Raw genomic sequence first — 25,771 nt, 5'->3', positions numbered from 1 at the left:
AATTCCCTTTGTCAATCGATATGTTACTTGCCCGAGATCCGATCGTCGGTATCCCAATACCTCGTTCAATCTCGTTACCGGCAAGTCACTTTACTCGTACCGTAATGCATGATCCCGTGACCAGACACTTGGTCGCTTTGAGCTCATTATGATGATGCATTACCGAGTGGGCCCAGTGATATCTCTCCGCCATACGGAGTGACAAATCCCAGTCTCGATCCGTGTCAACCCAACAGACACTTTCGGAGATACCTGTAATGCACCTTTATAGTCACCCAGTTACGTTGTGACGTTTGATACACCCAAAGCACTCCTACGGTATCCGGGAGTTACACGATCTCATGGTCAAAGGAAAAGATACTTGACATTAGAAAAGCTCTAGCAAACGAATTACACGATCTCACGCTATGCTTAGGATTGGGTCTTGTCCATCACATCATTATCCTAATGATGTGATCCCGTTATCAATGACATCCAATGTCCATAGCCAGGAAACCATGACTATTTATTGATCAACGAGCTAGTCAACTAGAGGCTTACTAGGGACATGTTGGTGTCTGTTATTCACACATGTATTACGATTTCCGGATAATACAATTATAGCATGAATAAAGACAATTATCATGAACAAAGAAATATAATAATAATGCTTTTATTATTGCCTCTAGGGCATATTTCCAACAGGTTTCTGGATCTATTTTTTTTTCTTTCTTGGGATCCACATGTTAGTAGTAACTTTTCTTCCCTTGAATCTTGAATTGGCTTCTTGTAACTTCCTTGTGTGTCCGTAGCAATCGGAATTTAAGAAATCTTATCTTGTGGACTCCTTCACGGGACGGAGTACCAACAGTACTCATTTGATTGATATGAGCTTGCTACTTGATCTGCAAACTTTGGCTCAACTCGAATCCGAACGGGTGGCCTAAGTAAATCCGGTTCCGAGTCATGGACTGCTTTGCTGCTGATTGGACTTCGATCTCGTTTTTAACTTTGACCGCAACTGATGTTGTCCATATGTGTGACCCTCTGACAGGGCTAAATTTCCTTATTGGGTGTTTTCAATCCGGTCTTGCCGGATCATCAGACCGCAGCGGTGCGCACCATGCAACCCTAATTTCCCTTCAACTCAAATCTTGTACTCCTAGATCAAAAGTAAATCATGCGTGATCATCTCATACCGGTTCTTCTTCATCCGGAAAATTGCGAGCTCCTCGATCCCTAGGAAAAATCCCTCCAAGAACTCAACACCACCGTGCCCGGGCCCCACGGTGGGTGCCAACTGTCGTAGAATTGTCACGGCAGATGTCCTTAGTGCCAGGACTTAGTCGCGAGGCCAACGCATCTATGCGGTAGCTTGAGAGGGGTTGGGTGGATTCGAGAGACGCAACATAAGACATGGATTTAGACAGCTTCGGGCCCCGGGAAACATCATCCGGTAATAACCCTACATGCTGTTTGTGGCTAGGTCTCATTATGATCATGAGGGAGTCGCCGCATAAGCCGACTCCCCCTTTGTGTCTAGCCCTAGCTATTGTTTCTTGTCGCCTGTCCCCCTTTGGGGAGCCCTGCCTCTCCTTATATAAGTTGAAGGGACAGGTTACATGTGGAGTCCTAGTAGGACTAGTACTAGTCTATCTTTTCTTACAAGTTGAATACAAGTCCGGGACTTGCTTCCTCGTAAAGGAAATATTCGTCATCCCTTTCCTCTTAAGCCGGCCCACCATAACATGAGCCGGTCTTCTGGGCTTTGGGCCTAGTCTTCTATCTGACCCGCCGTCGGGGTCATCCGTGAGTCATCAGGCTCGTGAGTCGTCTGACCAGTGAGCCGCCAGACCCGTGAGTCGCCAGTCCTCCGGCGGGTCATCGGTGAAGCGCCAAGTCCGGCCGGGTCATACTTCCGGCCGGGTTATACCGCGGGATATATCCCCCACTGTCGTGGAATTGTCACGGCAGATGTCCTTAGTGCGAGGACTTAGTCACGAGGCCAACGCATCTATGCGGTAGCTTGAGAGGGGTTGGGTGGATTCGAGATATGCAACATAAGACAAGGATTTAGACAGCTTCGGGCCCTGGGAAACATCATCCGGTAATAACCCTACATGCTGTTTGTGGCTAGGTCTCATTATGATCATGAGGGAGTCGTCGCATAAGCCGGCTCCCCCTTTGTGTCTAGCCCTAGCTATTGTTTCTTGTCGCCTATCCCCCTTTGGGGAGCCCTGCCCCTCCTTATATAAGTTGAAGGGACGGGTTACATGTGGAGTCCTAGTAGGACTAGTACTAGTCTATCTTTTCTTACAAGTTGAATACAAGTCCGGGTCTTGCTTCCTCATAAAGGAAATATTCGTCATCCCTTTCCTCTTAAGCCGGCCCACCATAACATGAGCCGGTCTTCTGGGCTTTGGGCCTAGTCTTCTATCTGACCCGCCGTCGGGGTCATCCGTGAGTCATCAGGCTCGTGAGTCGTCTGACCAGTGAGCCGCCAGACCCGCGAGTCGCCAGTCCTCCGGCGGGTCATCGGTGAAGCGCCAAGTCCGGACGGGTCATACTTCCGGCCGGGTTATACCGCGGGGTATATTCCCGACATTAGCCCCCAGTTTAATTTGGATTTATCCATGTTAAACTGATCCTGTAAAACAAACACAAGATTGGGGTTAAAAATTCGTGTACGCCGGCACTTGATCATCCTTAAGTCTTTGTCATCTCCTTCTTGATATGTATCAATAATCTCATAGCAAATCTCTTTAGCAGATATTTTCAAATTTTGCCAATGCAAAAAATCCGAATACTTCCTTTGAAAAATCCAGGTCAACAAGCCAGCTTCAGAGTCAATTTGCTGACATTGGTCTCTTGTTGAGAAATATTGTAAGAGATAATCCACTTGAGTCGGCTTTCAATGCTTTGACTTGAAAAAAATATTGGTCTTCAAATATTCAACTTATATTCAACCGGCTTAAAGATATAAAACTTGCCGGGTTATAAATAGATGATGCCGAGTCATAATTGTCGCCGACGCCGGTTTATGATTTTTGCAGACACCGGGTCAATCTGATTTACTCAAACTGAGAATTTGAAGATATTTCTCCCTTATATCCATATTACCTGTAGCCCCCAAGGGCCGGTTTAATCAGCATGAATAAGCCGGGACTTATCACCATGGCTTTAAATAAAATCCAGTTGTGTAGCCCCCATGAGTCGGCTATAGTCATAGTAGTGTAGCCGGGTCATCCTAGAATTGTCTTCAGCAAAGAGCAATATGCATTAGCCCCCAAGTGTCGGGTCATTATGTAATAATGATCAGGGACTTTGTAAATATGATGACGTAAATTTGAGCAGTGATGTGTAGCCCCCAAGGGCTGGCTCATTACAATGGGATGAGTTGGGTCTTCAATAAGGCCGATAAAAATGACTTTGCATTAGCCCCCAAGTGTCATGGTGCATGCTTGCAGCGACATGAGACTTGCATATTTGATGTAACCTCAACTTGAATAATGTAGCCCCCAAGTGCCGGGTCGTAATCCTGCAGCGACTCGGGACTATTTCCTCCATTGTAAAATAAATCATGCCCATTGATAAAGATAATAGCCGTTGCGCTAAAGCGACTTTGAAAACCTCAATCATAATACTGGTTATTGATAATCATAATAGAAATCCAGCCATGTTGGCTATTCAAGATCTGAATAATATAATCCGGCATGAAAACCTCAATCATTCAATATCATCATGAAAATCCAGCCAGTTTTGGCTATTAAAGATCTGAATACCTCATCGGTTGACAAGTAAAACTGGAGTTTAAATACCCGACAACTCTTGGCCGATGGCGATTTAATACGCCTCCATTGTAAGCTGGAATTTTTATAACCCGGCGGCTTATAGCCTTTGAGAAAAATCCAGAATGGATAATCATTTTGAAGCATCAAATCTGGTAATGAGCTTGAACTTAATCATTTATATGTCATAGTTCCGCAAATCCTGCATAGAGTTTAAACAACATATGCCCTGGCGACTTAACGTCAAAAGCCAGGGCGGGTAACCACCCAAATGTAGTCTTACCCTGCACACAAGTAAATCACAAGAACCCTTGGCGGTTTACCGCAGGGCGGGTCATATAAAAAACCCGAAAAGAATCATAAATAGACAAGCCGGTTATCAATCATGATGTTAAGACACAATTGATGTTATCATACTTATGATCCTTTGGATGATACCACCGGTTTACGTGACCCGGAGGGTGAAGTTGATAACTCAACCCTGTAAAAGCCGGCACATATGATATTTGTGACAACTCAAATACTTGTGATTGTATAAAAACAGATAAATTTTTTTGAGGCTTCTGATTCGAATACGATCAGTAAACCGTTCCAAAGGGGTTAAGCTAAGATCCAAATACGATCATATAGCCCCCAGTGGCGTTGGCGTTGCCGATCAAAGTGGGTATAGACAGCTATGTTCTCTTTGGTTCGAATACGACCTATGTTTGAACAGGAAGCCCCCAAATGACCTTAAGAGTTGTTTAGCGACGCTGATTCGAATACGATCCACGTCGATTCCCAAAGGGGTTGAGCTATGATTCGGATAGGATCAAGAAGCCCCCAAGTAGGTTCAGCAGTTTGCCAATCAAAAGGGTTTCGACAGCTATGTTCTCTTTGGTTCAAATACGACCTATGTTTGAACAGGAAGACCCCAAGTGATCATATAAGTTTTGGCATTGCGCCGATCAAGAGGTTACTGATAGCTATGCTCGATGAGCAGGAAGCCCCCAAGTGATCATATTAAGATAAGCCGTAAGGTAGGATACCCAAGTTTGAACCGCGCATCATGGCAGCAAATTCTTTGGCAACCTTTAATTTTTCTGAGAACCCAAACTTGCGAGAGATTAATTCTTTTTGAACCGAAAGTTTTAAACCGGATGTGAAAGCTTCAAAACTTTGTGACAGATAAATTTACCTTGAGCCGGATTTGAACCGGATTTGAGAGCTTCAAAGCCTTGTGGAAGAGAGATGTCTCTTGAACCGGATTTTAAACCGGAAATCCTTCTTTTTAAACCAGAAATTTTCTGACGGCCTTTAAATTTTTCACCAATATAGCGGTAGCCTCCGGAACCGGGTTACCTTCCCTCCAATGACCCGGAGTTCTTGAATTCACTAACACCGGCCAATTTCGCCGAGTCATGTCATTGTAGCCCGCGAGTCTCAAGACGACTCGAGGAGTTGGCTTGAGATTCTCCATATTGGACCAGAGCAGAAGGTGTATATCATCAGTGCATTGATAGCGCGATGTGAACCCACAGAAGGTTGAAGTGACTGCGGCGGGTTATAAATGATCCCGTATGAGCCGTGTCAGCAACTCGGCCAATGGTTCCTTCCAACTGGTTGTTCGAAGTTAACCAAACTGTAGTGGCGGCGACTCGTGTGCCTGCCCATTGAACCATCCAGTGCAGACGACGGCTGATAATATATGCTAATTTGCCTCCTGTTTGTTGGAAGAAAACCGGGCTTCCCAAGTAGTAACTTGCTCATAATCAATAAACAACTCATCCAGACAAGTGCGGCCTGGTATGTTGATGTAGACCAGGCCGCGAGAGACAGACGGTAAAGACGAGGCAGCACAGACAGATGAGTCGGCCGTGGCATTGTAAGCCGGTGCGGACGGGTGAGTTGTCCTCCTTGTTGTAAGCCGCATGGTCGCGAGAGACGGCCACGGCGTTGTAAGCAGGCACGGTTGCGAGAGACGGCCACATCGTTATAAGCCGGTGCAGTCACGAGAGACTGCCAGGGCGTTGTAAGCGGGAGTCTGTTGAATAACGACGCCCACCTATGCCAAATAATGTTTGGCGTGTCTCCATCTCCGCGATATAATACCACTTTGTGAGAAATAATTTTCCTGCATATAAAATACAATAGGGCAAAGTAGCTTTGCTCGGATGAATTAATATGTGCTTAAAAATAAGGTAAATAGCACCTGGTTTTTGTCGAAGGTCGATCCAGTTGTGATAACAAGGCGACCATAAAATCAGTCGGTAGGTACAGTCAGCTGCGGCATTGCGAATGGTGCAGACGAAAAAATCAATCACAAGTGCAGTAAGCCGTTCGGACGGCGAGTCAATCGCGGTCTCGGTCCCGGTTAGTTGATGTAAACCGGGTTACAAGGACGGCGACTTGCACACGTTCGTTCACCGGGTATTATGGCACGGACGAAACGCCGGTACAAGAACATTGCTAGTGCGCTCCATATCCGCAGTATAACACCTCATATGAGGTGAACAATTGTCCTGCATAAAAAGTATCGCAAGCCAGAATATTTGTTCTTCGACAAAAACAAAAGGTGCTAATAAAATATACTTTTAGATGGATATCACCTGATTTTGTTTGGACGACTGAGGATCCATAAGTAGCACCCGTAGATAACTTTTTCAACCGGCTCACATTCCAACCAGGCCCTTTTCCTTTATTTCTGTCCCTGCATAAGCAGATGGCCGAAGCAGACCACAAGGGCGGCTCAACCGTGAAAACCGAGCTCGTGTCAGATCTATCTCCGGGCCGTGTGTTGTTTTTCCTCTCTTTTATAGCAGAACATCTGTACTACCAGTAGTACTTAATACTGCAGTAGTAGTAGCCGGCGGCTCAGCGCAGGAGCACAAGACCAGCTGTGGCGCGACAGAACCAGCGGCGGCAGTGCAAACCGGCCTGTTGCGGAGGAGTGTGACTCGCAGCAGAAAGGCGGCGTCTTCGTACGAGCGCAGTCGCGGCGGCTTGAGGCGGTTGCAGCGGCTCAACGGGCTTGAGGGCGGAATCCACTTCCGAGTCATTGACTCTCTTTTTTTAGCAGATCAGATAAAACAATCCCCAACCGGCCGCCGGCTTCCGTCCACAGGTGGAATAAAGCATCAGAATTAGATCAGGATTAGTACTAATCACATGAGATCACTTTTGATCACGTGCGGTACTACTTGACGTAGTGTTTTTCCTTCAATCGTTGCTCCATACTTGTGAGGGCGGCAGCAACAGCGTACATTGACGCGCCTCGGGGCTTGATGCACGAGTACACAACCATACGTACGAGCGTCAGGATGGATACGCGTGCACGTTGTACCATTGGTGACCCGACGATTTGATAAATTGACGCAGCAGCGAAGATCGATTTTCTTTTGGCCTCGTTGTATTGCAGATCATGTCGATGGTGCGCAAACGCAACCCTAATTTCCCTCGATCTCAGTATTGCATATGCCGGCTCTGAAGACATGTTTCCAGTCACAAAACAATGAATTTCCGGCTCTTCCTCATCTGACGAACTCGCGAGATCCTCGATCCCTAGGAGAAATCCCTCCAAGAACTCAACACCACCGTGCGCAGCCCCACGATGGGCGCCAACTGTCGTGGAATTGTCACGGCAGATGTCCTTTTACAGGGACTTTAGTCGTGAGGCCAACACACCTATGCGGTAGCTTGAGAGGGGTTGATCGGGACGAGAGACGCAACACACAAGACAAGGATTTAGATAGCTTCGGGCCCCGGGAAACATCATCCGGAATAGCCCTACATGCTGTTTGAGGCTAGGTCTCATTATGCTCATCGAGAGTCGCCGCATCAGCCGGCTCCCCCTTTGTGTCTAGCCCTAGATATTGTTTCTTGTTCCTTGTCCCTCTTTGGGGTGCCCTGCCCCTCCTTATATAAGTTGAAGGGGCGGGTTACATGACTAGTCCTAATAGGATTAGAATTACTCAATTACAAGTGGAGTCCTAGTCTTGCTTCCTTTGTAAGGGAATATTCCTTGCGCTTTCCTCTTAAGCCGGCCCACCAGAGTATAAGCCGGCCTGTTGGGCCTTGAGCCTTGTCGTCCGTCTAATCTGCCCGCCGGGTCTCCAGTGAATTACAATGTCCAGACGGGTCACATGTAAACCGCCATGTTTGGGCGGATCGCCAAGCTCTAGCCGGGTCTCTGGTGAGTCGCCAAGTCCGGCCGGGTTATACTTCCGGCCGGGTTACACCGCAGGGTATATCCCTGACAGTATTAATCACATACAGATGTGAACATTGGTGTTAAATCACATGGCGATGTGAACTAGATTATTGACTCTAGTGCAAGTGGAAGACTGAAGGAAATATGCCCTAGAGGCAATAATAAAGTTATTATTTTTTCCTTATATCATGATAAATGTTTCTTATTCATGCTAGAATTGTATTAACCGGAAACATAATACATGTGTGAATACATAGACAAACATAGTGTCACTAGTATGCCTCTACTTGACTAGCTCGTTGATCAAAGATGGTTGTGTTTCCTGACCATAGACATGAGTTGTAATTTGATTAACGAGATCACATTATTAGGAGAATGATGTGATTGACTTGACCAATTCCGTTAGCTTAGCACTTGATCGTTTAGTATGTTGCTATTGCTTTCTTCATGACTTATACATGTTCCTACAACTATGAGATTATGCAACTTCCGTTTACTGGAGGAACACTTTTGTGTGCTACCAAATGTCACAATGTAACTGGGTGATTATAAAGGAGCTCTACAGGTGTCTCCAAAGGTACATGTTGAGTTGGCGTATTTCAAGATTAGGTTTTGTCACTTCGATTGTCGGAGAGGTATCTCTGGGCCCTCTCGGTAATGCACATCACTATAAGCCTTGCAAGCAATGTGACTAATGAGTTAGTTGCGGGATGATGCATTACATAACGAGTAAAGAGACTTGCTGGTAACAAGATTAAACTAGGTATTGAGATACCGACGATCGAATCTCGGGCAAGTAACATACCGATGACAAAGGGAACAACATATGTTATTATGCAGTTTGACCGATAAAGATCTTCATAGAATATGTGGGAGCCAATATGATCATCTAGGTTCCGCTATTGGTTATTGACCGGAGATGTGTCTCGGTCATGTCTACACAGTTCTCGAACCCGTAGGGTCCGCACGCTTAAAGTTCGGTGACGATTTATATTATGAGTTATGTGTTTTGATGTACCAAAGGTAGTTCGGAGTCCCGGATGAGATCGAGGACATGACGAGGAGTCTCGAAATGGTCGAGATGTAGAGATCGATATATTGGACGACTATATTCGGACATCGGAAAGGTTCCGAGTGATTCGGGTATTTATCGGAGTACCGGAGAGTTACGGGAATTCGCCAGGGAGAAGTATTGGGCCTTATTGGGCCATACGGGAAAGAGAGAGGGGCTGCCTAGGGCAGGCCCCTCCCAAGGCCTAGTCTGAATTGGACTAGGGGGAGGGGCTGCGCCCCTCCTTCCTTCCCTGCTCCCTTCCCCTTCCTTCTCTCCTACTCCTACTAGGAAAGGAGGAGTCCTACTCCCGGTGGGAGTAGGACTCCCCCCTTAGCGCGCCCTCCTCCTAGGCCGGCCGCCTCCCCCTTGCTCCTTTATATACGGGGGCAGGGGGCACCCCATAGACACAACAATTGATCATTGATCTCTTAGCCGTGTGCGGTGCCCCCCTCCACCATATTCCACCTCGATAATATCGTAGCGGTGCTTAGGCGAAGCCCTGCGTCGGTACCATCATCAACACCGTCATCACGCCGTCGTGCTGACGGAACTCTCCCGCAAAGCTCTGCTGGATCGGAGTTCGTGGGATGTCATCGAGCTGAACGTGTGCTGAACTCGGAGGTGCCGTACGTTCGGTACTTGGATCGGTCGGATCGTGAAGACGTACGACTACATCAACCGCGTTGTGCTAACACTTCCGCTTTCGGTCTACGAGGGTACATGGACACACTTTCCCCTCTTGTTGCTATGCATCACCATGATCTTGTGTGTGTGTAGGATTTTTTTTGAAATTACTACGTTTCCCAACACTTAGCATGAGTTGTTGGTGCACATAGGTGAGCCTAGTTGATTTAACTTTTGTGCTTGACAAATTAAACGCTAGTTTTATTCCGCATTTGTTCAAGCCTATACTGTAATTATTTTAAAGCGCCTATTCATCCCCTCTCTGGACGACATCCACGATCTTTCATCGGCCAAGTTGGACGTACTTGTCCCATCATGTTTAGCGAGGAATTTGATTAGATTTTTCGTTCTCATAGTACAATCCCTTTGAAGAAAATATTTTGTATTCTTGTCACCTGTTGCAAGCCACTCGATATGCGATCGCTGGCGCCACATGATCTCTTCATGGTAGTACAATTCAACCAACTTCTCAATGATCTTTAACCCGACATGAGTCGGGCCAACTATTAAGGGATCGTTCTGAAGATCCTCTAGTTCTCTTTTCATGTTTTATCTCTTTCTTGACGCTATTAAAAGAATCAGTGCTCCATATCAAAAGGTCGTCTAAAAGTGCTACATCTCAGGAGGAGCGTTGATGCGGCCGACAATGATGGCACTACCATGGTTGCAACGTGGGTGACAATAAAGGAAGGTTGCGGTGAATGACTTTGCTATGGATGACAACGGGGGAAGTTGTGATCAACGGCGGGTAGCATCGTTGGTGAACGTCAATAGCAAGGCAAGCAAGCGAGGGCAGCCGGTGAGCCGGTTGGCGTTTGGGAAGGGAACAGACACGGCGTGGCGATGAGGATTTCTTGGATGGGGGAAGGGTCGATAGAGCCGACCCGACATATCAAACGAATGTAGGAGACCGAATCAGATGGTGTAGGAGGACCGATGTGGCGCTTCGGCCATAATGATTTGCGGTAGATTTTCTCGAAGAATCCTTAAGCGCATCTACAGCCGGACTTGGCAAATCCGCCCCCTCAAAGCGGACTCGTCCGGGCGCGTCCGCGGGTAATGATAGGTCGGGCCTTAAATTTACTACTCTGCATCTAGATATCTCATATTTGAAACCTTACAAATCATGCAAACGAGAAAATCCTGCGTAGAAACCTATACTACCCTAATCCTCGTTTGCCCACTATCTCCGTGCCCGTCTCTAGGTACATGGGCGGCAACCGCAACTCCAGCTCTTCCAGCTGCTCCACGTCGGCCTCCACCTCCATCTCCGCGTCGAGTTCGTCGAAAAGCGCGTCGATCACGACCGGTTCGCACCGGATGAACTGCCGGTTGGCCTCCACATAGGCATCATCCTGAATGGACTACAAGATGGCATGTTGCTCCGCCATCTTAGTCGCTTGGGCGACCGTGAACTCCACCTTCGCGTCCTCCATGCTGAAGCCCGGAGTTTTTCGTTCTTGTGGAATAAGAAGCCCTCGTACCTTAATGAAAGGAAAATCGTAATTTTTCGTTAGGTACTTGACCAAATAGGACCGTCCACTTCCTACAGAACCTATCACTAAAATACCCGATAGGGCTAAGCGGAACGAAAAGGGTTTTCCATGAGATGGTAAATGAAAACGATTAGTCCCACAAGAGGTTTGGGAATAAGCGATTGTCTGATAATGAGCAAGGAATATACGTCTTTCTGCTAAAGAGGATGGCCCCCGTCAGGTTATCCTACGGATGCTCCGCCTTGTCTCCTCCAGATCCGCCACATCCATCGGAGCCGTCTGCCGCTTCTCTTCCTCCTCCTCATACGGCTACGGCGAGTCCGGAGGCAGACCGGCTGCGATGCGGGCGACAGACCTTGTTCGGATCTCCTCCTCAATCTGCAAACGACGCTCCGGCATGAGCAGAGCATACGTCTTCTTCTTTTGCGGGCCATGTCGAAGCCGAACGGCGTGGGAAGAGTGGCGGAACGGGAGAGAGGTGGATGGGCTCGGGCTGGCGGTGCAGAGAGGGAGGAAGTGGATGTGGCTAGGGTTGGGGTACGCCGACCGACTTAAATAGCTGGATTTGGCCTCGGGTGGCGAGTCAGGGGGGTGTCATTCACACCCCCATCGGAGGAGACGTCCGTCGGACCGCCGGGTTTCCGGGCGATTCCGTGGGGAATAATCGTCAGTCCGACGTGACGGACACGTCTGGTCGCGCCTGGGTCTTCTTATATTCGCCTATATTTGAACTGGATATGAAGGATGCCGATCAGCTTGAGGCTTTCAGGTCGGTTTTTGTTGATCAGTCACTGATCGGGTGGTCAGTCCACGTGTTTAAGGCGGGTTTGAGATGGCCGGGTGTGGATGCTCTGACCGACGAAGTTCGCCCACCTCGACGGCCTCTCCGCCCCGTTAAGCCACTTGCCCGCTTCGCACCCGACCCGACCCGACCCGTTTGAGCGCCTGCCGCCTTGTCGTCTCCACCAAACTCAACTCCCCCACCACTCCCCCTCCCCTCCGCATCTCGCCACTCCCCCGCCTTGTCCCTGTCTCCGGCGACCTCTCCGGCGTCGGAACGTTCGCCGCATGGAGCAGTAGCCCCAGCGCCGAAGCTATCTCCTTGCCCCTGCGCCGGCTGCGGCCATGGCCAACTATCTGGCGCAGTTCCAGACCATTAAGTCCTCCTCGGACCGCATCGTCATCGCCGGTATGCCACCTCCTCTCTTCACCCTACTCCTAACCCCTCGGATCCCATACCTACCATGAACCGCGCTCTCCCGTGCGCTGCCGCGACTCGCAGAATAGCGCGATCTGCGCAGCCGGCCCGCGTGATCTCGGGGCCACGCGGGAGGGTTGCGCCCGATCGGGCGGCAATTGGAGATGAAATGGTGATATTTCTAGATAATATAGCTGAAATGGTGGTCTCGGGCTTGCTGTGACATCCTGTTGAGTGATATTCATGGTGGTGTGAGGGCTGGAGGGTTGTGTTTTGCTTCCTGCTGGTCGCATCTCAACTAGTGACAAGTAAGGTTCGCTGTGCTTAAGCTAATGGGGGAATGAGTGTTGTCTCCAATTTCCAATGTGGCCAAACAATCTGCATGGAAACCACATAATGCACCAGCATATTGGCACAAACCTGCTTCATATGAAATTTATCTCAAATTGCACGCACCTGTGCAGTGTTGGACAGGCAGATTGCCATTGGTATAGTCCGGAGTTATACAATAAAAGTTGACTAACACAACTACTTTAGCTCCTCGCCACACATGCTGACAAAATGCGAGATCAAATTTGTGTATTTGTTGTATAAATTCCTTATCATCAGCAAATAATCTTTTGTAACAGTTGAGGATGTGAGTGACTTGTGGCTCAACGTCAAAGATAGTTTTGAGCAACGCTTGCCAGTCAAGAAAGCCTGTCTCAATAACAAGGCGAGGAACCCCGTTTTAGTGGAAAACCTACCAGCTGAGTTTATACAGACAACTGATTCAAGGCTGCGTAGTCGATTTCCGCAAGAACAATACTTGTTTTGGTTTCGCGAACCATATGCTACTGTTGTTCTTGTTACTTGCGAGGTACTTCTCTCCACATTTTTAAATATCATGTTGCATGCTGCTCTTCCTGATTCTAGTTTTAGATAACATCACTTTTCAAATGGACCATGACTTTTTGCCATTCTTCATATATATGAAATGTACAGGATCTTGATGAGTTCAAGACCATTCTTAAGCCCCGCCTCAAATTAATTGTGCAAAATGATGAGAGAGAATGGTTCATTGTATTTGTGTCGAAGGCCCATCCTAGCAATGATCAAGCAACTAAGATGGCAAAGAAAGTATACGCTAGGCTTGAGGCCGATTTCAACACTAAAAAGAGAGAAAGGTATTTCTTTTGCCACGTCTCCATATCCGAGTTGGCAACACTCATATCTGTGTGCTGAATATTTGTATGTATTTGTTGTTTGACTGCAACATGCGTCACCTGTCATCTTGCATTGAATTTTTTATGAGGATGCCTCCATTTATGAATTCTCAAGGAACTCCTTTTGGGGTTCTCGGTTCAGATGTTACTGCAAATAATACTTAATTACATGCAAATTTAAAATGCCCATCTATGATATAGGTGCTGCAAATTTGATCTTCATGGACCTGATGATGAATTCTGGGACGATTTTGACTCGAAAATGGTGGACTGCATAAGAAACACATTGGATAGAAGGGTTCAGTTCTATGAAGAGGAAAACCGCAGGTTAAGTGAGCAGCGATTCACACCAGTATGGAACTTCTGCAACTTTTTTATTCTGAAGGTTAGCAATGGGACCATTTCTAGTGCTTATCAATTGTTGTTACTTATTTCATTCTCAGTGGCACTGTGTTCCTTTACGTTTGTGTGGCTTTCTTGAGCTTACACTCTTATTTGTTCAGGAAAGCTTGGCATTTATGTTTGAGGTGACTAATCTTCATGAAGATTCACTCCGTGAATATGATGAGCTTGAACTATGCTATTCAGAATCAGGTTTTTCTTCAACTTTGATCTGGGGCAGTTATGTTGCATTGAGTTTTGAGCTTCATCTCTAATTAAACTTGCATCATCAAAGGATTTTCTTTCTAATATATCAGGGTTCAGTGTAAGGTGATCAAGACTCAAGAGTCATGCGTTTTTTCATGAACTCAGAGTAACTCCATACATCTATCATAAGGTGTATGTGATTGCTTTGTAGTTTGTAGGGGTAGGACAACGTTAGCCAAGGCTAATGGTGGTGGTTAGCCACTGCTGGTGGCAATACAGAAAAAAATAGCGCAGGAGAGTTATAGGGGTACCGAAGAGAATTTGGGGAAGATGGATTTTTATCGTTGCTTGAGAATAAAATGTGCAATGCTAACTGACCTATATACCATTGCAGAAGTTCGAGAACTAGGCAGACATCCTGGCAAGAAAAGTTAGGCCAGAGTCCAGGGGAGAGATTAGGAGCGAATCCAGTTTAGAAGAGTCCAAACAGTCCTTCTCAAACACGAGCTGTATTTTTCGAGTTGTAGTCTGTCATGGTAGAATCTGCCTGCAGTGCAGCAGTGCTCTCCCTTTGCAGGTCTGATTCCGGTTGTGTCCAGCCAGTTGGTTCTTATGCGCCAGTGTCATCTTGTTGCTTTCTCCGATAATGTTGACCCCAATATGAATCTGGAACAGTTCTCATTTCCATAGGCTAACATTAAATTGTGCTGACAGAAGTGCAACACAGGTTCCTCATTTATGGCACATGTAGTATGGACCGTAGATTAGAAGTAGTTTGCCTTGAGGTTTCTGAATTTGTATTACTATATAGAGACATTGAACTGAGCTTCTTATAGATGACCAGTGATGATCAGTTAGTTAGACATTGCTTATTAGGACACCGAGGAATAATGAGCCAATGTACGGATGAGCATATGACCAGTGGCTCCATGAGCCAATGCATGAAGCCTAAACAGCCCCTCTTAACTCCTCCTAGGTATGCGTAAATTATCTAATATGCAAAGTAAAATGAAACAGAGTAGCATGAAGATCAAATATGACTATAAATGATTGACATTATTTCCAACCATAAACTTATAGATCTGTTTGTGGAAGCTTGCTTGTTCTTTCTGGAGGTGACTGTGAGTAACTATTTATTTGCTGACTCTTTGGCACGCTTTTCTTTGCTTCAAATACTATAATGGTGATGTCATCAACTAATTCCTTGTCTTCTATGTTAAGAAAAGAAAGAGTGCTACGTTTTGACATAAAGCTTACCCGTGCTGCCAAACTTTTTTGGAATATTAAGTTTCCTGTATATGTATTTTATAAGATAGTTTGCTCATTAGTGTCCATATCATTTTGTTTGCATGGATGCAGTAAATCTCCCAGGGAAACCTCGAGAATTTGGAGGACTGGATACTGGTGATGATCAGGCTGCGCTGCTAAATCCAGGGTTCAAAGCGTTGACCCAGATTGTTCAGGATGACGTGTTCAGGGAATTTGAGTTTAGGCAATACATATTTGCTTGCCAGGCCAAGGTATGTGCATAATGGATTATTCGTTTGTTGAAATAGTTTGTGCAATATTGTACAACTGCTTAGTATTTTATGTAAGTATGAAAGTACCTCGATTTATTGCTTTATTTTGTAGCAACTAGAGTTACACAATGTTTACGATTAGGAGAGGATCATGAAACAATAATAATTACTTGTAATATAGCACAAGCAGTCAAGCATGACACTTATTTAATTAATTAGGAGAGGAGCATGTTCTTGTTGTGCTCAAATGGGTCTTGTCATATAGAACTACAACCCCTGGCGTTTTAATTTATGCTAAATTTGTTTTTTATACAATTCATTATTAATGGTTCTACGACAACTTACAATTAAATATTGTATTTATCATTTATTTTATTTCACCTTTTCAGTTATTATTTAAACTGTCTCGACCAGTTGAGGTTGCTGCAAGAGGATATGCTTTTGTTGTCAGCTTTTCCAAGACGCTAGCCGTGCATGAGGTATGTAACCATGGCTTCACTATATTTCTCCTTGCCAAGAATTAAATATGTTCTAGGAAGACTATCACCCTTTGCAAAATACTACTTGTTTAGTAATCCTGAATGTGTTTTCCCTTTTCCTTCAGAATGCACTACCCTTTTGTTTTCGCGAAGTATGGGTGATAATTGCTTGTTTGGGTTTAATTAAATCCACAAGTACACAATATGATGGTGGAGTTGTTGCTATTGATTCAGAGAAGGAGTTCTATCGTCTTCAGGGTGACCTTTATTCTCTCTGTCGTGCTAAGGCAAGTTTTAATAATCATCTGTCTGCACTTTGTAATGGTTTGAAGTTCAAATGGGCACTAGAGAATGCAGTTCTTGTTTTGTGTTTTGTTGGTTTATTAGCTTCTTGCCGCAATCAGATTAAATGTGCCATCAACTCCTTCTTGCTTATCTTTTGGACTATATTTGCCTAATTCGCTGAAAACATGCAAAACTCTTTGCTTACATATTACTCTTGATGGATATGGCAGTTTATGAGGCTTGCTTATTTGATTGGTTATGGGGTTGAAATAGAAAAAAGTCCAGTCAACAGGTATAAGATCAATGTCACTATTTTATATTCTGAATTCACCCTTCCATCGAGTTTTGCGTTCGAATTAACATGTTTAATGTACCTGCAGTGCCTCATTAAGCATGCTATCTTGGCCAAAGCCAGCTACTTGGCCTTTGATTCCACCTGATTCGTCGGCAGAAGTAATGGCAAAGGAGAAGGCAAGCATTTTTCAGCATTGTATCATGCCTTCTTATTAGGTTTCATCTGCATTTTTTGGTTCTTTTGCATCAAAAGTCTATTTCGCTCTTATGTGGTCTAATAATTGGGCCATACCTGTTAGAGTACGTAATGGGCCTGGGCTGGCGGTATAGCCCATTAGTCTTAGGGTTAATTAGAGATAAGGGTTGCTTGCTTAGGGGTCAAGTAAGCCTTGCTTGGGAGTCAAGTAAACCTCTCTATATAAAGAGAGGAGATGTATCAATCTAATCAAGCAAGAATCAAGAAGGAAATCCCTTCCCTCTTGCCCGGCCGTGGGCAAAAAGGCTCCCGGCTGGCCCTCTCGCGCCCTCTTTCTAGCAGCGCCATAACAATTTGGTATCAGCTAGCTTCGGTTCGATCATGTCTTCACCGCCGCCAAGCCCGTCTCTTCTGCTGCCGGTCACCTCGTCGCCTCTGGCGACCACCACGACCGTCGCCCCGCTCCTGCCCGCGCCGGGATCCTCCGTCGCGCCCGCCCCCGCTGGGATCCGCCGTCCTCACCCCGGAGGAGGTGTTCGGGGTGCTGCGGGACCTAACCCAGGCGGTCCAGGAGATCCACATGTTCTTGGCCGGGTCCTACGGGCCGCCCCCGGCTGCGCCGCCCATCGCCGCCCCCGCGTCGCCGTGGCTGCCGTGGCAGCCGCCGCACCAGGCGGCCTTCGCCGGGCCGCTGCAGCTGCCATCCATCGCCACCACCGCCCAGCCCTGGCTGCAGTGGTAGCCGCCGCTCCTAGCAGCCTCCGCCGCGCCCGGCGCTTTGCCGCAGCAGCCGCTGCCGCTGCCCGGCGCGACACCGCAACAGCCATCGCCGGTCAGCTCCGCCGCCCAGTATGGGATGCCCTACGACGGGACTGCGACGACCTTGTTCCCATCAGCGCCGCCGCCATCCCAGGGCGTCCACATCCAGCAAATCAAGTCCCCACCGCCGCAGTCACCGCTTCCGTCTTGGATCGCTACCCGCCACGTGTCGGCGGCGGTGAGGCTGCAGGCTGCCGCGCGCGGCCTCCTAGCGCATCGGCGTGTGCGGGAGATGCGTGGTCTGCAGCTGCCGCTCCTCCAAGTTGCCCTTCGCTGCGCAAAGGACCTCGATCTCGTCAGCTGCGTCGGGGATCTTGGGCATGCGGTTTCCCCCACGGGCGGCGGGCATGCTGTTTTCCCCGTGGGCAGCAACCTCAAAGTCTGCGACATCGGCGGTTGGGGGGGCGCACCCCTCCTCGACATTCTCCATCGCAAGCCCTCCACTCTTCCCTGTGCAGTGCAGACCAACAGCCATACACATGCACTCCTTTTGTCCAGGTGGTGTCCATGGGATCCAGGTGGCTCTACACGTGCATGTCCAAAATAAAGCGTCCCAGTCTATTTTAGTTTGAGAGTAATAACACAAGCCGATATGTAAAAGGCTTGTTTTTAGGTGTTAGGTTTGTGTTGCGTCGAGTCATGGTTATAAGTTGGTTAGGCTGCAGCTCGAGGACAAGCTGCATGTCCAGGTGGGGTGTAGTGTTAGAGTACGTAATGGGCCTGGGCTGGCGGTATAGCCCGTTAGTCTTAGGGTTAATTAGAGATAAGGGTTGCTTGCTTAGGGGTCAAGTAAGCCTTGCTTGGGAGTCAAGTAAACCTCTCTATATAAAAAGAGGAGATGTATCAATCTAATCAAGCAAGAATCAAGAAGGAAATCCCTTCCCTCTTGCCCGGCCGTGGGCAAAAAGGCTCCCGGCTGGCCCTCTCGCGCCCTCTTTCTAGCAGCGCCATAACAATACCCATGCGAAGTGACGACATCAACATGTTAGAAATCAGTCACTAGATCTAGTCGCCCCTTCCTCTAATATTGTATGCTCAAAAGGCAAATCTTTCTGTACGAAATGGCATGAAATGAAGCATGGGATATGGAAATAGAACATGCTATTCCATGCATCCATGTTAGGGATCAATATCATTTTCAGTTTTTTGTTCCTGTGAACATGCAATTTTTCATACACGGAAACTTCAGGTTCATCACTAGTATAATTATGCATTTGGGTGTAGAATAATAAAAAAAGAAACTGGAGATGCCAAATTCTGGAGTCGGAATATGGGAATTCTTTTAAGGCTCTCCCTCGGTCTTGGACAAAGGAAAATGCTTCTAGTGTTTAGCTGCTTATATTGCATATTTAATGCAAACTGTGGCTTAAAGTGGTGAAATATTCTCCTTATGCAGACAATTCTTCAAGCAAAAGCAAGAGAAAAGCTCTTTGACATTCAGAGGAAACCACTGCCATTGGAACCTTCTTCTCTTCTACGTGAAGCTAATAGGCGTAGAGCTTTTCTTTCAGTTGGAAATTTGTCTGAATTATATGATTCAGTTGATGGGTACGGGCAGCCATTTCTCCCATTTATGATGCATTTATATCTGGAGTGGGAATTTCAGCATAAACTGTTGGATTGTCTTATTCATATATGCGTATATTTTTGTCTGGACAGTTCAGGTTTAGGTGCACATTCAAAACTTTCTCCCAACAAATCTTCTTCTAACTTGATGACAAGAACTATGTCTGGGCCAGCAACCTCTGAGACTTCTCTACCAGTTGATCGGCCCATGAGGTTGTCAGAAATTCATGTTGCTGCTGAGCATGCATTGAAACAGACGATATCTGATCCTGATTTTATGACGTCACTTTCATCACCAGAAGAATTTGAGGTGTATATTTATTCAGCCACAGCTCGCCATGATAGATTCTTTTCTTACTATCCTGTTATATATATTTTGGAATACTTTAATTGTACTTTGCCATTCTGCTCATTTCCCCTTAATCTATTTTAAAATTAGTTCGTTGAACTAATTAATTTTGGAGACACTAATTAAATATCATGTTATTTATATAAATTTTCCCAAAAACTGCAACAGTGTTTGTTTCTGTGTTAACAGAGTAGATATATGGAGCTTACTAAAGGCGCAGCTGACAATTATCACCGCTCTTGGTGGAAAAGACATGGAGTTGTGCTTGATGGAGAGATTGCAGCTATATTTTTTAAGCATGGGAATTACGACCTGGCTGCAAAATCCTATGAGAAAGTGTGTGCTCTCTATTCTGCAGAAGGCTGGGAAGAACTGTTGGCAGATGTTCTTCCTGATCTTGCAGAATGCCAGAAGATTCTTAATGACGAAGCTGGTTATCTGGCTTCCTGTGTGAAGTTACTTTCTCTTGAGAGTAGCTTGTTTTCATCTAAAGAGCTGCAGGCTTTCCAGTCAGAGGTTGTTCGGCTTGCTCACAGTGAAATGAGGCATCCTGTACCCCTTGATGTTTCATCATTAATTACATTCGCTGGAAATCCTGCTCCGCCATTAGAATTATGTGATGGTGATCCTGGTACACTATCTGTAGCAGTTTGGAGTGGCTTCCCAGATGACATAACACTTGAGTCTCTAAGTTTAAGATTGTCAGCTTTCTCTAGCGCAGATGAAGGTCTTAAGGTACAGTTAATTTGCTGTTACATTATCAATTACTTTCTTTTTTTCCTTGTGGGATGTAGACTTCTTGTTTAGTCTGATACACTAGTATGTTTCCAATTCAAATCCAGTTTCATCATTGTAGGACAACTTTCAGAAGTAATTGCACATATGTTTTTTGCAGTCACCTAATCAATGAATGATGCCATGTAATGCAGGCAATAAGGAGTACAGATGCACGTGTTCTTGTACCTGGTAGAAATATTATCACCTTCGACATTCCTCCTCAAAAGCCAGGTTCCTATGTGTTGGGCGCTCTCACTGGACAGATTGGCAAGCTGTCATTCAGATCACATGGATTTTCTCAAGATGGTCCAGTGGACACTGATGAATTCATGAGCTTTGAGAAGCCAACAAGACCTGTTTTGAAGGTAATGCATTAAAATTAGCTGGAGTATTATGACAAATCAGCCCTTGTGAATCATGTCAACTTACCATAAGTCAGCTAGCATTATTTCCAAAATTATAAATAGGCACACTTAAAATAACAGGATAAACCTTTCTTATATGTAGTGTGTGTGCGTTTTATCGGGTCAGTCTCACTTTTTGTGTGTGTGCGTTCACTCTAGGTGAGAAAACCGAGAGCTTTGGTTGATATTACTCCTGCTGTATCATCTGCGTTGCTTATGAATGAACTCCAGTGGATCGGGCTGATTGTCAAGCCTATAGACTATTCTTTGAAAGGTGGCATACTGCATATAGATGCCGGTGCTGAACTAAAAATCGAGGAGTCTCAGATGATTGAGATAGAAAGTTACAGAAGCGACGGGGAGCACTCTAGTCCTATTGATGCTTCCAAGGCATTATCAAGGCCCACTGATACTGGAAGTGTTGAGAAGGTTCCTATCGAAAATGGGAAGATAAAACTGCCAGATTGGGCTAGTGACGTGACAACTCTTGTTTGGTTCCCTGTTCGTGCTATCGACGATACAATCCCAAAGGGAACATCCCCAGGTTCGTATGAAATAGATAACATCAGGTATAGTAGTGTGTTTCAGGCAGTCACTTGACATTTTTGTTGTGTCTTTATTTGTTCAGCATCCCCTCAGAAACATAGCATAGTAGATGGGATGAGAATGATTGCTCTCAAGCTTGAATTTGGAGCTTTCCATAATCAAATATTTGAAAGGTACCCTCAAGTATTTGTGCTCTCACTTCGTTATTTAGATATGCCAAGTAAAGAAATACCATTGTGATTGCTTTCCAGGACCATTGCCGTACATTTCACTAATCCATTCCATGTGAGCACACGTGTTGTTGACAAGTGCAATGATGGAACTCTACTTCTGCAGGTACAGTTCTCATGTTTACACAATTGTTAGCTGATACGTTTTCAAAAAAAGGCACATAAAATATGCTCTTCATCTTGTATTAGGTGTCAGCAACAATGCTGGCAGCTCTAATAACATAGTTGAACAAATGCATGTATCAATTGGTACTAATTTCTTTTGGATTATTGGATCCCAATTTATGTTTTATTTCGTGTCCAGGTAATATTGCATTCTGAAGTGAAGGCTACTCTGCATGTAAAGGATGTATCATTGGACCTACAAGCTGGATTTGAGCACCTAGGCAAGGGAGATGGACGTCCGACTTCGAGTTTGTTCCCTCTGGTTATTGCTCCTTCTTCCAAAGCTGGAATCTTGTTTGTGATACGTTTAAGTGGCACAAAAGGTATGTCTTCTCTAGGAAGTCCACTTCTCATCTTAAGCTGACTTGCAATAAATGATTGCTCACGTCTGTTACTCCTTGCTACGACTATGAGTTGTATACTTCATTATGGCAAAGCTAACCATGAAAAGTATAGTTTGGTTGCCACAATGAACATCTAACAATGTCCAACGTAAACTCCATTTTCTAAGCTACTAATCTTAAACATGAATCACCCATTTGAACTTTCACATTTTCAGACCTAGATGAGCTGGAACAGGCTGACAGCATGTTGCATATTAAATACGGGATATCCGGTGACCGAGCAACCGGAGCACACTCTCCAGTTCCTGTTAAACCTGATGATTCTGAAGAGCTTCTATTCAAGATTTCACTCAAACTGAAGCGCCCTGTTCTAGATCCATGCCTGGCAGTTGGATTCCTTCCGTTTTCTACTGATTGCCTGAGGGTTGGTCAATTAGTCAACATGAAATGGCGGGTTGAAAGGCTGAAGGACCTGGAGGAGGCATCTCTGTCTGATGTAAGTCTGCAGAACATTCCTTTTTTGCTTCCCAGCAGGCATTGCTTTTATGCAGATGCCACTGGAAAATTTCTTCATAGCTGCTCGAATTCTATTTCGCAGGATGAAATACTTTATCAGGTGGACGCTAATCCACAGAACTGGATGGTTGCTGGGAGGAAAAGCGGTCACATTTCATTCTCAGAAACACAAGGTTAGGATCTAGACACATCTGCGGTTCAGTCCATCTTTATTTTAGCGCCAGTTCACAATTATCGTGTGCACCAATGTAACAGTAGGCATCCATTTTACCCACAGGATCAAGGATCGAGATCGCCGTGACATGTGTCCCGCTGGTGTCGGGGTATGTACACCCGCCCCAGCTAGGCCTGCCCGACGTAGGCGATGCGAATATCAGCTGCAATCCGGCAGGTCCCCACCTGGTGTGCGTGCTTCCTCCCACTCTCAGCACCTCCTACTGCATACCGGCTTGATTCATGAGCCATCTCCGTGCCATTACGTTAGCTACTTATAGAGGCCACCATTTGAGATACAAGGTGTTCTGTTTTTGCCTGGAGGCTATTCTTTTTTCTATAGGTTACATGCACGGTGTATATTGATTGACTAGGTGCGAATCCGAATTCTTGTGATGAGCTGGGGGGTTTAACCCTCAACATTTGCATTGCCCTGAGTAATGAGTTGGGGGTAAACCCTAAACATTTGCATTTGTGCTGTCGCCCTTTGAAAATGCTAGCATTACAGCTGCTTGCTTTCTTCCTTGTCAGTTGTCACTGCTACTCACTAGACGGTTTGTTTTCGAGGAAAGTCGAATGAAGCAAGTGCAAGGAGCTCTCGTTTCAGCAAGCAGAAGAAGCTCCTTCGTTAAGCTTTTGATGTAAGTTTTGTGGCTGACAACACTATGTATGCAATCAGAAAGTTTGCTCGCCAATCCCAAAGTGGCCGCTTCCTCCAGTTCTTTTTTTTTTCTGAATTGCGCTTCCTCTTGTTCTTGCAACAACAATCGTTGTAAGGAATAGACGGTTGAGTAAGGCATGCAATTTGTTTTGCGCGAAAGAACCCATGTGAAAAATGGATATTACAGAAAGGTCTCCAGCTCAACGGCAGCACCTGCACAACACTCAGCTTCGCTGCAACCACTAGCGTCGCTGCAACGAGGAACGAGCCAAGAGACAAAACTCCACTGCACCAGTGCCATTGTACCATCCCGGCTTGACGCCGGCACTCGGAACAACCAAATCCACCAACCAGGACGATTTCCACACCGGAACCGTATTACTTAATTCCGGGAGTGATCCCCGTGCTTCCGATCTGTGTGGTCTTGCAAAGTTTTAAAACCTGTCAGGCTAGATAAGTGCAGCTCTGAAGAATTCCCCTGTTCCTGCGTGTCGGAAGCAACCCTAGCCGTCGATCTACCATCCAGTGGCTCTCCAGTGAGGATAGCCGTTGACTGGGTTGTAGATCTTCCATCCAACAGCTATCATCACTCCGAGTGTCGTTGTTCATCATCCGACACAGCATGTGCTTTGTTTTACTTTCTGTTTCTGTCGGATTTCGGGTTCCGGCAGACCCTTGAGGTTCGAACACTGGGGTGCGCACGAAGATCTCTCCCCTACCAGCTCACGTCTCGAAATCTCGCAAAGATCTAGGCAAGAAAGATGAACATACAAAGGACACGAGATTTATACTGGTTCAGACCACCATTGTGGTGTAATACCCTACTCCATTGTGTGGTGTGGTGGATTGCCTCAGGGGCTGATCATGAATAGTACAAAGGGAGAACAACCTCACGAGGGGCTGTTCTTGAGCTGGTGCGATGAACTGCTTGGGTGAGTTCAGTCGCTTCTCTCTCTCTCTCTCCGATCGATCTCCAGATACAGATCCCTCTACCTTGTGGTGGCTAGTCCTATTTATAGAGCAAGGCCCTGGGCCTCTCCCCAAATAATGAGCGGGAAGGGCACCAACAATTGGCCATTTTGAAGGGGAACATCTGGTACACTTATCCTAACTAAAGTTGGTCTTCGGCTGCCAAAGGCTCTGACGGTGACGCCGCCCTGGGCTCCACGATGACCTCCATCCTGCCGTTTTGCTGGTCTTGGTCTTGTCGCAGGCCGGCGCCCGCCTGGCACCCGCCTGGCCTCCGATCGTCATGGCTTGCGTCACGGGCCCCTCGGGAGGTGCCCTGCCTTGATCTCTCCGCCTCCTCGCGAGCCCGCCTGAGGAGGCTGCTCCTGAGGAAGCTCCCTGTCGTCCGCCCCGTGAGGCTTGGCCCCTCACGAGGGTCTTGAGCTTGAGCTGATGAAGCTGGGCTGCATTGGGCCCCCACTTGAGCCACGCCGCAGGAGGGCGCTGCCCGAGGAGGGCGCTGGGCGCGCCTTCCTATGCGGCAGAGGGTGGTGCCCCTTGAATGGGCGTGGGTCCTGACGCGGCGCCTCCGGAGGCGCCTGCCTCGCGAGCGCTTGGGCCAGGCGAAGCCTTCTTCTTCTTAGGGACCGCCTCAGGGAGCCTCCCGCTCCTGTGATCTGGGTCTTCGATTGCCGCGGCCTGGAAGGCACGCTCAAGAGAGCACACTGCATCCCTCTCCTCGCAAGGCACTGTGATGATTCCACCGCTTCCTGGCATCTTGAGGACATTGTAGCCATGGTGAGTCACTGACATTGTACGGCAGGCGAATGTGGGCGACGTCAAAGTCAATGAGCTCGGTGCCGTAATTGTTGCGCTGCCCAAAAAGTGACGGGAAGACGAACTTGCCCTATTGGAACAGTGGAACCATCAGTGACTCCTGAGAAAGGCTTGGTTGGCTGAAGCTGATCGTATGGCACTTGGAGTTTGTTGAACGTTTCGACGGATAGGACGTTGAGCCCAGCTCCGCCGTCGATGAGGGTCCTGGTGACTTGCACATTGCTGATGATTGGGGAACAAAGCATCGGGAGGACCCCGGCCGTTGCCGCACACTTGAGCTGATCCGTTGAGCTGAACGTGATAGCGCATGCGGACCACTTGAGAGGACGCGTGGCCTCAAGCTTGGGGAGGACTGCATTCACCTCGCGAGCAAACTGCTTGAAGATGCACTGAGAGGCTGGGGCCTGAGCGCCGCCCAGGATGCAAGCAATTGTGCGCGGC

At 46.7% G+C, this 25,771-nt stretch overlaps 1 protein-coding gene across 1 annotated transcript; it reads left to right on the top strand.

Annotated features, from left to right (window-relative positions):
• The first annotated feature begins 12,135 nt into the window (after positions 1-12,135).
• On the top strand, positions 12,136-23,357 carry LOC123110796 (trafficking protein particle complex II-specific subunit 130 homolog). Its single transcript, XM_044531403.1, has 21 exons — positions 12,136-12,379; positions 13,018-13,247; positions 13,373-13,554; positions 13,795-13,978; positions 14,097-14,187; positions 15,541-15,701; positions 16,091-16,180; positions 16,306-16,467; positions 16,696-16,757; positions 16,846-16,936; positions 19,171-19,322; positions 19,434-19,650; positions 19,879-20,424; positions 20,619-20,831; positions 21,030-21,414; positions 21,499-21,589; positions 21,668-21,752; positions 21,951-22,134; positions 22,371-22,651; positions 22,754-22,844; positions 22,949-23,357. The coding sequence occupies exons 1-21, from the start codon at positions 12,316-12,318 to the stop codon at positions 23,122-23,124; spliced, it is 3,738 nt and encodes a 1,245-aa protein (XP_044387338.1). The 5' UTR covers positions 12,136-12,315; the 3' UTR covers positions 23,125-23,357.
• Positions 23,358-25,771: the final 2,414 nt, after the last annotated feature.

The sequence above is a fragment of the Triticum aestivum genome, chromosome 5B, assembly GCF_018294505.1.
Source record: "Triticum aestivum cultivar Chinese Spring chromosome 5B, IWGSC CS RefSeq v2.1, whole genome shotgun sequence".
Lineage (NCBI taxonomy): Eukaryota > Viridiplantae > Streptophyta > Magnoliopsida > Poales > Poaceae > Triticum > Triticum aestivum.
Note: the sequence above shows the minus strand (reverse complement) of the source record. Positions and strands in the feature narration are given on the sequence as shown.

Excerpts from the sequence above, each read along its gene's own strand:
- LOC123110796 (XM_044531403.1), top strand. The coding sequence starts at position 12,316 with ATGGCCAACTATCTGGCGCAGTTCCAGACCATTAAGTCCTCCTCGGAC. Across the intron at positions 14,188-15,540 it reads ACTATGCTATTCAGAATCAG|TAAATCTCCCAGGGAAACCT; the intron begins GTTTTTCTTCAA and ends GCATGGATGCAG. Across the intron at positions 19,323-19,433 it reads TTATATGATTCAGTTGATGG|TTCAGGTTTAGGTGCACATT; the intron begins GTACGGGCAGCC and ends TTGTCTGGACAG.